Source organism: Lytechinus variegatus, chromosome 2, assembly GCF_018143015.1.
Source record: "Lytechinus variegatus isolate NC3 chromosome 2, Lvar_3.0, whole genome shotgun sequence".
Lineage (NCBI taxonomy): Eukaryota > Metazoa > Echinodermata > Echinoidea > Temnopleuroida > Toxopneustidae > Lytechinus > Lytechinus variegatus.
The window spans coordinates 36,593,607-36,607,913 of NC_054741.1; the positions used below are offsets into that span (position 1 = coordinate 36,593,607).

Consider the following 14,307-nt stretch of genomic DNA (forward strand, 5'->3'; position numbering starts at 1 on the left):
CTCACACTTTTTTGTGGATGAGTTGGTTAACTGGGGGATTTTTAGTACTCATTTATTTAAAATTCCTAGTTCTTTTGAAATCTATCATCTACCCGGCCAAAAAGATGAGCTAAAAACAGAAAAAGGTAAATTGAGAATTAACACCGACAATTTTGTGTAAATGAGAAAGTTAGAACAGAGATGTTGAAATGATGACATCAAAAGCCATATTGTTTGAGACATGACACTCGATTGTACTAAAATGTATATGTCTGAATGCTGGTACATGTAACCCCATACCCCCCCCCCCCTTACCCAAATAAATAATAAAAAAAGATAAGCAGTCTCTTTCCAGTGCCTCTCTAGCCTCAAAATTATCACTTCATATCAAGGTCAACCTCAAATAGGGGTACAGTTATTACAGCACCATTCTGATTCTCTGTATATGCAGTAAATCGCTTCATAAATGAGAGGAGAGACAGAAATGTCGTCTGCTAACGTTAGAAAGAGCGAGATGCACGCTTTTCTTGTTCGCTGCTACCACATACCACATTTGACACACTTTGAGAAGGCAGCTTGTCAGGAGGATGCAGCTAATTTGTTACGAAAGTGTTGTTAAAGATTTCAGACCCGCGACGGTGAACCCGGTGATAAACCAACAAATTACAAAAAATGGCAAGCTTGCAGGGGCTCAGATTTGTTCGCAACGTATTTGGTAAGTTTGATATTTTTTACATCAATAAAGGTTTGTTATATTTCATTGATGTATTGTATTTGTAACGATTGAACGTGATGCGGTACTGGCGACTGTGTCTGTGGTTGACAAAAACTCGGCAAGTTTTGCCCGAAACCTCCGGGGGAAAGTTGATTCCATGACCGTAGCCCCTGAGTCTGACGCAGCTTGAGCAAAACTAAAAAGTGGGAACAAAAAATTCTTTTGCCCTGAACTGGTTGGTGGGCCCAGGCCAGTTTTTATCAGATAATGAATCTCGATGACTGGTTTATTTAAATTTCGACCATTCCTTCAACATAATTTGCATGTGTATACAATATACATGATATAAGTTGTCTGGTTTTGTCTTACTCTTACTATACTCATAGTCTTAGTTATTCTTTTTTTCATTTTTATTGTCATTCGTATATAACTTACCTTTGCAATGCCAATGCCAGTCTGTTTTTTGTTTGTTTAGTAGTCCTAGACTGTAAATATTCCTTAATGTATCTATGGTGTACTTTCACAAAGTTGTCACCTATCGTATTGTAAACTTTATAAAAGATTTCTTAATCATGCAAATAATGCTTAGCCTTTGTAATTAAATGTTATTGAATTTAGTTACTTTATACTAAGATAGAGTTTAAAAAATGGAAATTTTATGGGGAAAAATAAAGAAAAAATGATTACTGTTTTAGAAGAGGATTTAAGACTATGACTGAAATTTAGATGCAACTTCAGATGATTTATTGATAGATTTTGATTTGTAATATTTAGATGATGTTTTGTTAACTATTCATCAATAGGACTGAATTGTAGATGGGTTTCCTCCTCGATGAGATACAGACAAGGAGACAATGATGCAAGGAGTAGCAGTGACTCCTCATCATCCTCCGAGAGTGATCAAACAACTCAAGAAGAGCCTAGTGTTAAAGACATCCAGAAGCTGGTTCTCAACACTGCCCTAGAGTTTGTACCCATCCACGGTTGGACTGTCAAGTCTCTTGCCGAGGCTGCCAAGCATGAAGGATACCCGGGAGTTGCCCATGGCATGTTTCCCAGGGGTGGGGGTGATCTCATGCACCATTTTGTGAGAGAGTGCAATGCACAGTTGGCAGAGCAGCTGGCTTCGGAAGCTAGTAAAGATGTGGAAGAAGGAGAAAGGTATACCCCAGAATCCCAGATATGTTTTTAAATCGTGAAAATTATGTCTTCCATCATGGATCAAGCTTGATTCTTTTACCCAATTAGCACTGAATAGCAAAAAATGTCACCTCCAAATAATGACTGACTAGTCACTACTCGTTAGGAAATTTCTGGAAATTACAGGAAAGTCTTGTCAGAAAGTCAGAATTAGTCTTGCGATTCAGTGATTAAGACACTTAAGGTTACCTGCTGTTACGTTAAATCAAGTTACCTGTGTTTGTCTACAACAGTGAATGAAAATATATCTTCATGAATAGGCATGAAGAGAACTTTGATATTATGCAGCATGCTCTTTTGAAATTTTTGCTGCGTTGTTAGACAGTGAAAATGTGAAAATATTTGTTTTATTTCATAAACTTATTTTTTAATCTGAATTTCCCATGCTCTACACCTACACAATTAATCCAAGTTATCTCAGGTTTTCACATTTATACTTTCATCTAAATAATTAAAAGAATCATACTCTTTTGTCAACATTTTTGTCTTTTATAAAAAAAAAGTGTGAAAAGAATTCCACAAAAACATTATGCTATGAATGCAAAATATGTAAAAGAAATCAGTTCCTTTCCAACTTGATATAATTTCCAACAGGAAGAAGACTGGTGCATTTATCCGAGATGCCTTGCAGACTCGTCTCAGAATGATCATCCCGTATCATGCGCAGTGGCCTGATGCTATGGTTCTTACAGCCAGACCTGAGAATATAGCTGAACACTTCAGTAATCTAGCAAACCTTATGGACACAGTCTGGTTTCATGCAGGGGATAAATCTGCAGATGTGAGTGACATATCATTGAAGATAGGGTTCAGGGTGGATTTCATAAAGTTGATCATAAATTGCACATGACTTTATGCAGGATTGGAGACCTGTTCTTGTCTGGGAATGATTTTCCTGCTATTGCTTTGCCATTTTGCTCTAAATTTTGTGAAGAATGCTACACAAATAGTCCATTTTGTAGCAGATTTTCTCTTTATAACCATAATGCTAATCTAATTTGGTAAGGAAAATTATTCCCTACTTGTACCAAATTAATAGCAATACCCTTTCTGTCTCGCCTGAACAAAGTTCGGCAGAGTGTTATGACTTCTGTATATGGCCAAGAGAATAAATAGTTATTTACACTTGATTGGAAGGTCTTGGACTGTTTCTGATAGTGCTTGCTTGGAAGTCTGTTCCAGATAACTTGGGCCACATGACTAGAAGCCCAATCTCCATAGTTCATGGTCCTGCTATGCAGAATCAATAGGGATGTAGATTGGAAGATCACAAAGATTGAAAAATAAAAAAGCCAAGGAGTTTCTAAAGTGACTACATTTCATTGCTCCATGTTCCTGTATACTTTAAGACATGCTTTAGGAGATAATTTTGCTGATCACATAACATAGCTGATCATTTATTCTTTTTTAGTTCAACTGGTACACCAAGAGGCTGTCTCTGGCAGCAGTGTATAAGAGTACAGAACTGTGCTTTATTCAGGACCAGTCGCCAGATTTTGAGGAAACCTGGACATTCTTAGACAACAGGCTCACAGACTTTACTAGATTTGCCAAGTTCAGAGGAGAAGTAAGCATCTTTTTATATATATAAAATGAGGTTTGCATGCCTGAAGCTTTTTACTTAAGGATTATTTAGAATTCTCACTTTTATTTTGATGGTTTCTGTTTTTATCAATGGATGGGGAAATTATGCTATTACTATATATGTATAGACCACCTTATTATTTATTAGTAAGGATATATATCCCTATGCACCTCTAAACAGGTAACTAGATATGAGGTGTATTTGAAAAGCTGCGTATCATTACTTAAAGGACAAGTCCACCATGTGCAACAAAAAGTTGATTTGAATAAAAAGTGAAATATCCAACAAGCATAATACTAAAAAATGTCACCAAAATCAGATTTGAAATAAAAAAAGTTATGACTTTTTAAAGTTTTGCTTAATTTCACAAAAAAGTTATATTCACATCCTAGTCGGTGTGCAAATGAGGGGACTGATGACATCACTCACATTTCTTTTGTATTTTATGATGTGAAGTATTCTAATTTTCTTCTCATTGTCCTGTGAAACAAAGTTTTGTTCCTCCCTGAACATGTAAAATTACCATTGATTTAACATTTTATGGTTCATTTAAGTCGGTCCTTTTGTCTCATTCATAAAAATTGAAATATTGTATAATTCAACAGATTAAAAAACAGAAGAAATATTGAGGGACATTGTCAACTCTGTCTTTTGAATATCACTGCGTTGAGCATATAACTGTTTTGTGAAAATAAGCGAAACCTGAAAATGTCATAACTCTTTCATTTTACATCTGATTGGATTAAATTTTCAGTGTTGTGCTTGTTTTTATTTTTTCTCTATTTATTCAAATCAAGATTTTTCTGGGGTGGACTTGACCATTGAAAAAAGGGAGATATATTCTGACCATTGTCTTTGATTTTCTGGCAAAAGCACTATGTAAATCCAGCTATGATAAGTATGGTTACTATTATTTCAGTGGTACAAAATTGTTCATTATGTTTCTACTTTATCTTCAGATGGAGACTGCTGGTAGTGCAATGAATGAATTTATGTCTGCAGCAATTACTTCTGTAAGTATTTTAATAAGATTGATATTTCACTTCTTTATCGCAGAGCAAGTTTTTTCTAAGTGTTACATACCAGTCTGTGAAGTGCTTTAGTTGTTTTTTTTTATATGAAGAGGGTTACAGCAAAATAAATACTGATTGATTATTGGAACTAGACATCTTGATGAGAAATAGCACAGCATGCTTTTCAAAGAATTTGTTCCTTGATTCACAAATTGACAGACAGATTTTTTTGGTTGATATCTTCAAGATTCAGTTTTAACCTCGCAATGTTTCAGAACATACAAATTAATTTTTACGTTACTGTCAATGATATGGAAGATTTTTTATAATATTTTTATGAAGTGACAATTATTTGTCTTCCCAGAAATAGAATGTGCATCCTTGATAGGTTATGGACAATGACTATCGTGATGCATTCTCATTGCATCTCATACTTTTTTTTGGTCTTGGATAATGGTATAAGATACATGTAGATTGAATTCACTAGGCATATTGGCAATTCGATATAATCAGGGGGTGTTTCACAAAGATTTAGTATGACTTAGGTCGCACTTAAATGCTGACGCGTACGTGATATGCAACGCGCAATCTTATTGATCAATAGGCAGTAGTGTGCGTTCACTTTGCATGATCTGACCAATACTGTCATGCCTTTTATACCGTGCGCAAGTAGACATTTAAGTGCGACTCTAAGTCGTGCCTAAATCTTTGTGAAACACCACCCAGATGAATTAAAAGCACTGTAGGAGATGCATGAGGGTGACAGGCAATTATTTTTTCCACATTACAGCCCATATAGCCCCTAAACTCCCCCAATTTGCATGCTTTGGGGCAACTAGCATTTCAGGAGTAGCCCCAAGATGTACCACAAACAATGATTTGGAATTTAGAAAATCAATCGTCTACATATGGCAGAATGATAATATTTTCATTTACTGCATAAGATTAGCTCATTAAATTAAAGAAATAGCCTCTGAAATTACCCCTATGTGAAGAAAAAATAGCCCCCCCAAAAAAAAAAAAAAAAAAAAAATTAAATAAAATGAATAAAAAAATTAATGATTTCTTACCCTGATTGAAATTATGTGATCATGTTAAAGGAAATGAAACACTAGACTTCTGTATCCCTTACTAACTAATGTTAAAATCTTTGAAGCATTAAGATTCATGAAAAAAATCTGATAGAAATTAATTAATCTTAAATTTGAGGTGTCATCCTCTAGTTTCTAAGATTTTACCCCTGGCTGTAAGAATTACTAGTAACTGTCATTGCTGTCGACTTATTTGCCCTGTTTTGCTCATTCGATTATCCAAACTACACATTTTTACAAAGATGGGGGATTAGTACATGTGTATTGGCTTTACCGCACGTCTACAGTGAAAATGTATGCTGCCCTAAGAATTGCCAGTATCTGTCAGCATTGTTAGGTTGTCAAATATTGCCTTTCTGATTAGATGTTTTTTATCAAATTTCACAGACATGCTCCTCTGATTTTTCTTTTTTTTTTGAGGAACATTAAGGAATTCTCCAATTTCAATCGATTACTTAATCTACTCCTTTTGTTTTTAGATATATTTCAAGAGTGTGCAATCCTGTTTCATTTCTACAGGCAAGGAACATTTCAGGGCTTAATTCAAGAAACTGAAAGAAACCAGGATCCTCAGATTATCATTCACCGGCTTTTATGCTCGCCTGATGTGTAGGACCTTGTGAACCCAACATGTTTCTTGTGAAAGCAGGTCCATTTGAGCAGGATTGCTGATACATACTCAAAGCACCCTAGTCTTGTTTGACATGGACATGCAGTTAATCTCGTTTTTCCTGTTGACTGCCGAATAATGTCATTCCCAAAGACTTTGAACATGGACCATCCTGTTTCAGTAGGCACAATGGGTTGGATTGAATTAAATCAGTTGGGACTGATGAAATAACCTCAACTTGAACAAAATTTGAATTATGCAACTAAGAAAAAAATAACTATATTTATAAAGCAGTGTGTCTCAGGCTTCCATGGGCGTCCATTATGATTTGTGATAAGGACTGGAATAAGCGGGAGTATAGTTGCATCTTTAGGGGGCTCATCCAGTTATGCAGTCCTAATATATATTCCTTGACCTACGTTGGGCATTGTGAGGCTAGGGGAAGTGACATAATCACCTTGCAATATGAGGTGATGGATTGAATATACACAGCATTATGTAATTAATTGCAGTCATAAGATTGGATTCTGTGCAGATTTAACTTTTAAGGCAGATTTACCTGTACTCGTATTCTGTATTAAGCCTCATTGTGGTTAAATACCAGGCCCAGATTCAATGAAAAACTGGTGATACCATCATTTTTCTGTTAAATGTGTCCTCTCGTGATAGCGACAGTTGTTTTCAGCAATGAATGAGCTTGCACTTTTCTTTCTTTTTTAAATGATAGACCTGCAGTGCATATACATTTATCTCACACTTTTAGAAGTTGGGGGTGTAACTTAAACAGTTGTCCTCCGGCAATAGCGAAGGAATAGATTATCAAGTCCAAGTTCAACTTAATTCAATTTCTATTTTAAAAAAATTTTACAACACATTGGATAGTGATGTATTATGATGAATAGACAAATATTAATAGTTTTTTTTAATCTTTTTGTAATGATAATTTGTATATTCCCCTAATGACCAAACAAAGTAGAACTTTATAGGGTTTATGGTCAATTAATTACTTAAACATCAACCAGAAGAAAATCAAATGTATATATTGTGTGTGCTATTTTTTCTTGCATTACCATTACATGGTGGATTTACCTGCTGTGTCCATTTGATTTAAGGTGTGAAACAATTTAAAAAAAAATTATAATAACATTAGACCAAGTAATACTTCTAAGATTCTTCACCTATTGTGAGTCTGAATGTCTCGATCTGACCTGTGTCATTTGAATTTTCAAGATCTGTGATTCTACAGAATAGTAGAAATCACATTTTCTGGTCTTTACAAAAAAGCTACATTGAAATTATGAACCACTGAAGAACATATGTGTCGATATGGAAAAATTATTGTGAAAATTGAAAAATTTCAACAATTTTTCTATTTCTTTTTCAATGTTTTGACCTTGTTTTTGTATGTACATGTGACAGTGACATTGCCTAACTTATTTTTCAATTAAGTACAAATAACAGTAAAGAGAAATGTTCTAGCTTCAATTTGATACCAAATTTGTAGTTGAAAGTCAAATTTTCACACAAACTAGTAAAGTTTTATCCAAAATAGCATAATTGAGAATCCCCATTGACTTTGTACAGATGGAACTGCATCTGGTGGCACTGCTTCCGGCACAACCCCCAGTTCATGGTCTTTAAAGACATGTAACTCAAATTCTATTTATTCTAGAGTAATAAAACTTTCTCGATTATTATCCAATGAATTCAGGTTTAAAATGATACCAAACTTGTTGGCATAGCTAATTTGATTAGAATTTTTATATTTAGGAATAACTCAACAAATTAACCAAAATGTGTAACACCACCACCACTTTTGGTCGGCCTCATGACACATGGCCATAAACATTATGTAATTATGTATACCTGAAAAAATTATTTCATATATTGATTGATTACATGTTTTTCTTGTAATAAATAAAGATGAATTAGAGATATGTAAGCTTCAATGTAATTTATGCCCTTATTGGTACCGTTTCCTTCTTTAAAAATACTTACAGTTTTATTTCACTTTACAGTCTTGTTTGTTTTCCTCTATTAATTTCATGGATTCTCTGTCTACTTTGATTTGCATACATGTATTCTCAGTTTGTCAGTTCTCATCGATTTGGAAGGTGACTTTATATCTTTTTTTAACTCTCTTATCATTCTATGAAAAATGTTGGTTATAGTAAGTCAACTGCTAGGATTGGAAAGGGTTAAGTTGAGAGAGAAAAAACCTGAACTTAAAGGTGATAAAATGTAGTTGCAGCAAGTAAATATTTCATGGGAGTCTTTAAAATCAAGATTATTTGTCACCTTATTATCATAGGTCTAGGTCTTTTACATTAACATATTCTGTGTGAATTGTGAAATCTTAAAATATTAGCTAAAAACTGACAACCCATATGATCACTATTAAACACAGAAAAGCATATGTGAGACAGTGTATTAATATTCCTTGGAAAAATACCTGACATATGATGGAATTCTGTCTTTATTTGCTTGTCTATCAGCAATTGCACATTTTCTTTCAGAGCCATTTGCCACATATTTTTTTTTATTTCTACGCACAAACACTTGGGTGGTCATTTTGTTGGAATATGTTTGAACTAATTTTGAGATCGTTACCACAAATGGAATTTCTCTTTAAATTTCTCCAAGGACACAAAGGACATGACCTTTGATGACCTTCCAATTGGCCTCCATGTCCCTCTCATTGTCTTGCTTGGAGATTTTTGTGCCCTTCGTAATTCTTTCCATTGTGACATTATATCTAGGAAAGTGCCTTTCAAAAGGTTACATTATTCTGATAGTATTGAAATCTAAGGCAAAATAGATGCACTATAGCTCTTACAAGAGTGAAATTGGACAGTGTATCGCTCAATAGAAGTTGCCAATCTAGTTTGACTTATCAAGTGAAAGAAAATAGTGAATTTAGAAGGAATATATATTGTGAGAGACTCCTCATAAACATCTCTCTTTTCATTTATCTCTGAGATGTATAAATATTGATTTCACTTGTTCTCTGTATAATTTCATGACTTTATAAAAGAAAGGATAGTTATTTTTTACTCAAAGTGAGATGTACATTCAGTTTTCTCTTTTTAATATTTTATTTTCCCTAAATTTTTCCACAGATATCCTTTGGATTATTGTACAAAAAGGGTGTTTATTTTAAAGGGGAAGTTCACACTGACAATAAGTTGATTGTAAAAATGGCAGAAAAAATGACACCAAATTTTTCTGAAGGTTTGAGAACAATCCAAAGAATAAAAAGTTATTAGAATTATTTTTTTTATTTGTGACATCATATATGAGCAGCTCTCCTATATATTGTATGGTAAAAAAAAAAACAATGAAATGTCATTTAAAAAAAAAAAAAGTTTTTTAAATGCCTTCAGTATATTAATCCACAAATCATTTCACACCCATTCAAAAAAATAATAAATCATCACAAACCATTAAAAAATTACAATTTAATGCATTTTTGTTACCTAACATATGGAGCAGCTGCTTGTTTATGACATCACAAATCCTAAAACTTAAATTCTAAAAACTTGATATTTAATACATTTTTCTCAAACCATCACCAACATTTTTTAGCATAAGTATTTCTGCTATTTTTACAACAAACTTTTATTCAGGGTGAACTTCTCCCTTAAAATGTGACTTCATTATTCTGCATTTTTATACGAGAAGTCTGTATCTTGTTTGCATCTATAGTGATATTTTTACAACTGCCCTATTCTTCATCTGTATTCTGTTTAGTGATTACATTTTCTTTCGTAAAATAGTCACGGTCTTTATAACAGACTACACATGTTCTTTTCCAAGTGACTACTTGGGGATGTTTCGCAAAGTATGAAATCATATTCTTTTTTATTCTTGCTATCAGCCAATCAGAGGGCAGCATTTCTGTAGCTTAGAACAGTTGTCAGTGAAACTATCATCAAATTACTAAATGAAATGCTGAAAAGTTTTCATTAAAGCTTTGCACGTCAGAATTGCCTGGATGTGTAGCAAACATGCTCGAAACCAGTGCTTCTTGAAGGCATGAATATAATAAACCCAACCATGCTATATTACCGATCAAATTACCATTTTCTATAGATATCTTTTCAGTTCTCTTTTTAATGATTTATAAACAATAGTATGGAAAGTAGAGAGACAAGGATTATGACCATGTTAAAAAAGAGGAAATCGTATTGTATTTTCAAACCGAGTTTCTACTGTATTCTTCAGCTGCTGACATTGAAACTGTTCATGTCAACCACGATTGTTCTATATTTCTATATTATGCATTACAATTCTACAAAGAATCCCTATATCCCTCATGAAGAAGATTAAATTATTTATTGGGACATAGATAATTAAAGGCCTTTATGAAAAAATTGTATTTTCAGCAGGGCAAGGCTTTTTTTAATAACTATTATTTCAAAGATTATTACAGAATAATTTTGGAAAAAATTAAAAAGGGCCAAAAATAAAATAAATCTCTAAGACCAATGAGAGGGGTCTTGACACCAATCAGGTGGATAAATTTAAGCCCTTAAATTAATATTCTTTATACAAAATTCTGCTGGGCAGTAAATTAAATGATAGACATGTACCATATATAAGAATGGATGTATATCTTACATATTGAATACCTGTTTTTGTTGTATTCATGTTTTTTATTTTTTATTATTATTAAATACCTGTTGTGAAAGCTAGTCATTCCTTTTACCATGATTTCAAAATGCATCCAGAGATTGACAAGCATTATCGAGAGGGGTATTGCAAGAAAGTGATTAGCAATAAATTGACATCAATTTTAGCTAGTGGAGCTGGACCACGAACCCTAACTGAAACTTTGATAAACAAGTGGGTGTTCACACAAGACTATTATATGAAACTTGCATTTTTTTAATTCTGAGCAAGAGGGCCTTCTGTAGACAAATCATTGTGGGTTTGCATTCAGACTCCTTAACTCAAGTGAAAGGTTTACACAGCAGACAGTTGGGCCATTTCCGACTGGTGAACCTTTCTTACGTGCCAAACCATCGCCAATGAATATACCATATGCCACAAGAAAGGATCACCAGTCGTTCTTAAAGTTCCTCTTGACTTACGAACAGCTTTATGAAACGGCCCCCAGGTGGCAGGAACCATTTTTTTTACTGGCGGTGCAGATGTACGTTTTAAAGCCCCCTTTCCCCCCCCCCCCCCAAAAAAAAAAAAAAAAAAAAAATTGGTCCCAAGAAATTTGAAAAGCTTAAAAAGGGGTCTGTAATTTTCAGGAATATTAATAGAACTTTGAACACTTCTCACGCCTAGCACTTTTTCTTGCTTTCATTGTTACTATTTTTATAATTTCTAATAGCAATAACATAAAGATTAGAGAAGGAAAGTGATTGAGTAATTTTGAAGTTCAATATTTCAAGTAGTTGGTCCGGGGTAGTTGGAAGCGACATCAATTATTTCATCGACAAAGGTAGTTGCAACGGAAAAAACATTGTCTATCAGCCCAAATTCGACTTTTGGCAGAGACATTTCAAGCACGACGTCACTGCTGTCGTCATCGAACGTGTCAACATCTCATCATCGCTTGCGATGCTGGACACAGAAACAGGAATTCGGTGAGCTAGAGATCTTAAAGGAGAAAATTCGCACAGCCAGGGTAGGGCCGTACCTTTATACATGGGCGGAAATCTGTCCCCAAAGGTAACGGGACAAGGGGCAGGATATTTTTTACAAGCAAAAAAAAAAAAATAAAAAAAAAATAAGGTTATCACCCAAAATGTTAGGTCATTAGTCCAAAATACATGTATTATTTCGATTTAGAATGATGTATTTTTCTCTATCATAAAAAGACCTAAAATAGTACGGGGAAATTTGATATTGTGTCCCTCTACTATTGGTAGCCGGGGACGCGGTACATGGAATTTCCGCCCATCTGCCTTTATACTACAAAAAGTTTTCGCAACTCTCTCGATGTTTGGTTAACAGGCATTACAGAGAATAGAATTAAAATGTTTTTGTCAACAGTGCATGGCTTACCATTTTGAGGCCCTCTATTGTCGATGCATTCTTTGGAATGCCTTCGCTGTCATCTTCGGTAACTGTAAACAAATATATAGATTTTGTTAAATTTGAATGAAATTTATCTTTTGGCAAAAATATTCCCTTTGAACTTGTACATGAGAATAAGTACTATCAGAAAACTGCGTATCGTTTTCAAAATATTAAATATGAATTGAATGAAATAGTTCAGAAGTATCTTTAAAATGAGTCGACATTAATTTTCTATTTTCATGTCATGTCTTTGGGAGTGGGATTCTGATGAAGAATATCGTCCATACCTTGGATGAAACAGCACAATTTTGTCAATTTCTTTCTCATGCTCTTTCGCAGTCGGGAGAAATATCTTCGTACACGTGAAGATCGTCGAGCCATTCTCTTTGAGAGATTTAAAGACAGCTAGGAGCAAAGCAAACGTCTTGATCGCAATGAGAATTCATAAAGAATGAATTTAAGTTGCTAATGTCAACGGAAACTTACGCGTTTCTTTGTTACGTATGATTTGTCATAAGCGGTTTCAGTATCTCGTTCCTGATTGGTCAAAAGTTTATGTTGTTTTGCAGCGTTGTTGGACGGATTGTTACGTAAGTGAGTGCGCGTAGATGGCGTAGATAGTTTGCAAAAGGCTGTCTGTGATCTCACGACATTTTACTTCCATGGCGATTGTGAATAGACTGGCGCCGCTTTTAGAGTGTAGAAAATAACCTAGAGGATGTCAATAAAAAGAATGTTGTTGATTAGACAGATATTTTTGATATCGGATTGTCGCATTACCTGGTTATTAAATTACGTATCCTCTCCATGAATTCCCACAAACTGCCCTTGAAATATCCCCTTTTTATTATCAGAGTATCAACAGGGCCCTGGGAATGATTTTTTTTTTGACAGGGGGCGCAGATGTAAATTTGAAAAGCAAGAAAGAAAAAAGTTTTCACTAAAATATTAAAGTCATTTTGGTAAAAATAAATTTGAAAGCAAAAAATAAAACATTTTACTTGACAAACTTCAAATTGGACCTCAAAATTTTGAACAGCAAAAAAAAGTCTGGCGAAAAAAAGTTTCAGTACATTATGAAGGTCATTCTGGTTATATATTTCCTTTTTACACATGTGCACCTTCGAGAATACTTTGGGTGCTTCCGATGGAGAATATTCCGCGCAGCACCCCCGCTTCCCAGGGCCATGTCAGGTGGTGCTATTAATGGTAGGTGATGGTAAAAACATGAAAAAGTAGCTGATTTAAATACTTCATAAATTGATTTGTACTATACTTGATAACAGCTGCATTTGCTTCTTACTGTCTTACTTTCGCCTGTATTAATTTTCAAGTGTGAAGGACACAGGTCTACCCTGAAGAAGAAGAAGAAGAAGATGGTGTATGTGCTCAATAATTCTACACTATTATTGTTGTTATTATCATTATAATTATAATTACTATAGAAATAGATTTATCATTTCTAACACAAGAAGCAGTCTAGCAATCAGTTATAATTCTCCAAGTAATTGCAAGACAATTAAATATGTTCAACTTGAAGACCTACAATTGACTTGCATTTGAATTGCGACTGCTTTTATTGTTCCTTCATTGAATTAAGTCTCGTTCGGATATAGGATACAAGCCTCGTAATATATTTAAACGTTTTTCAGCCATGATGTTACATTTTTTTTATATATGCTATTAAATAAATGAGTATCACACTTCAGGTCTGATTAATGGTTCAAAACTTAGGTCGGCAAACTCATGACATCATTTATGGCTGGTTCCTGTCAAATGAGAGCGCATATTGGGACACTATATCATAATGTGATATGGGCTATACAAGAATTGTCTATTATTTTTATAATTATTATATAATCTGATGATGATGATTTTATATCATGTCATAATAATGTCATGTTTGCGTCATGGCTCAAGTTTCTTGATGTCCATGAATTTGTCTGTGTAACTCTCGACATTATTTGCACTTACTATATCTCATTTCATTTGCTCTACCCTTAAAAAAATCTTTTACTTGGTCTGCAATTATGTCACCAAAAACAAGCCACCTTGTCTCATATCCCATTTTGTCTTCG

The 14,307-nt window shown here is 34.0% G+C and overlaps 1 protein-coding gene across 1 annotated transcript; it reads left to right on the forward strand.

Annotated features, from left to right (window-relative positions):
* The first annotated feature begins 544 nt into the window (after window positions 1-544).
* LOC121407992 (ubiquinone biosynthesis protein COQ9, mitochondrial-like) lies at window positions 545-7,747 on the forward strand. The gene is made up of 6 exons (XM_041599281.1): window positions 545-694; window positions 1,498-1,855; window positions 2,489-2,675; window positions 3,306-3,461; window positions 4,439-4,492; window positions 6,103-7,747. The coding sequence occupies exons 1-6, from the start codon at window positions 652-654 to the stop codon at window positions 6,136-6,138; spliced, it is 834 nt and encodes a 277-aa protein (XP_041455215.1). The 5' UTR covers window positions 545-651; the 3' UTR covers window positions 6,139-7,747.
* The last annotated feature ends 6,560 nt before the right edge of the window (window positions 7,748-14,307 follow it).

Excerpts from the sequence above, each read along its gene's own strand:
- LOC121407992 (XM_041599281.1), top strand. The coding sequence starts at position 652 with ATGGCAAGCTTGCAGGGGCTCAGATTTGTTCGCAACGTATTTG. Across the intron at positions 3,462-4,438 it reads TTGCCAAGTTCAGAGGAGAA|ATGGAGACTGCTGGTAGTGC; the intron begins GTAAGCATCTTT and ends CTTTATCTTCAG. Across the intron at positions 4,493-6,102 it reads TGTCTGCAGCAATTACTTCT|GCAAGGAACATTTCAGGGCT; the intron begins GTAAGTATTTTA and ends TCATTTCTACAG.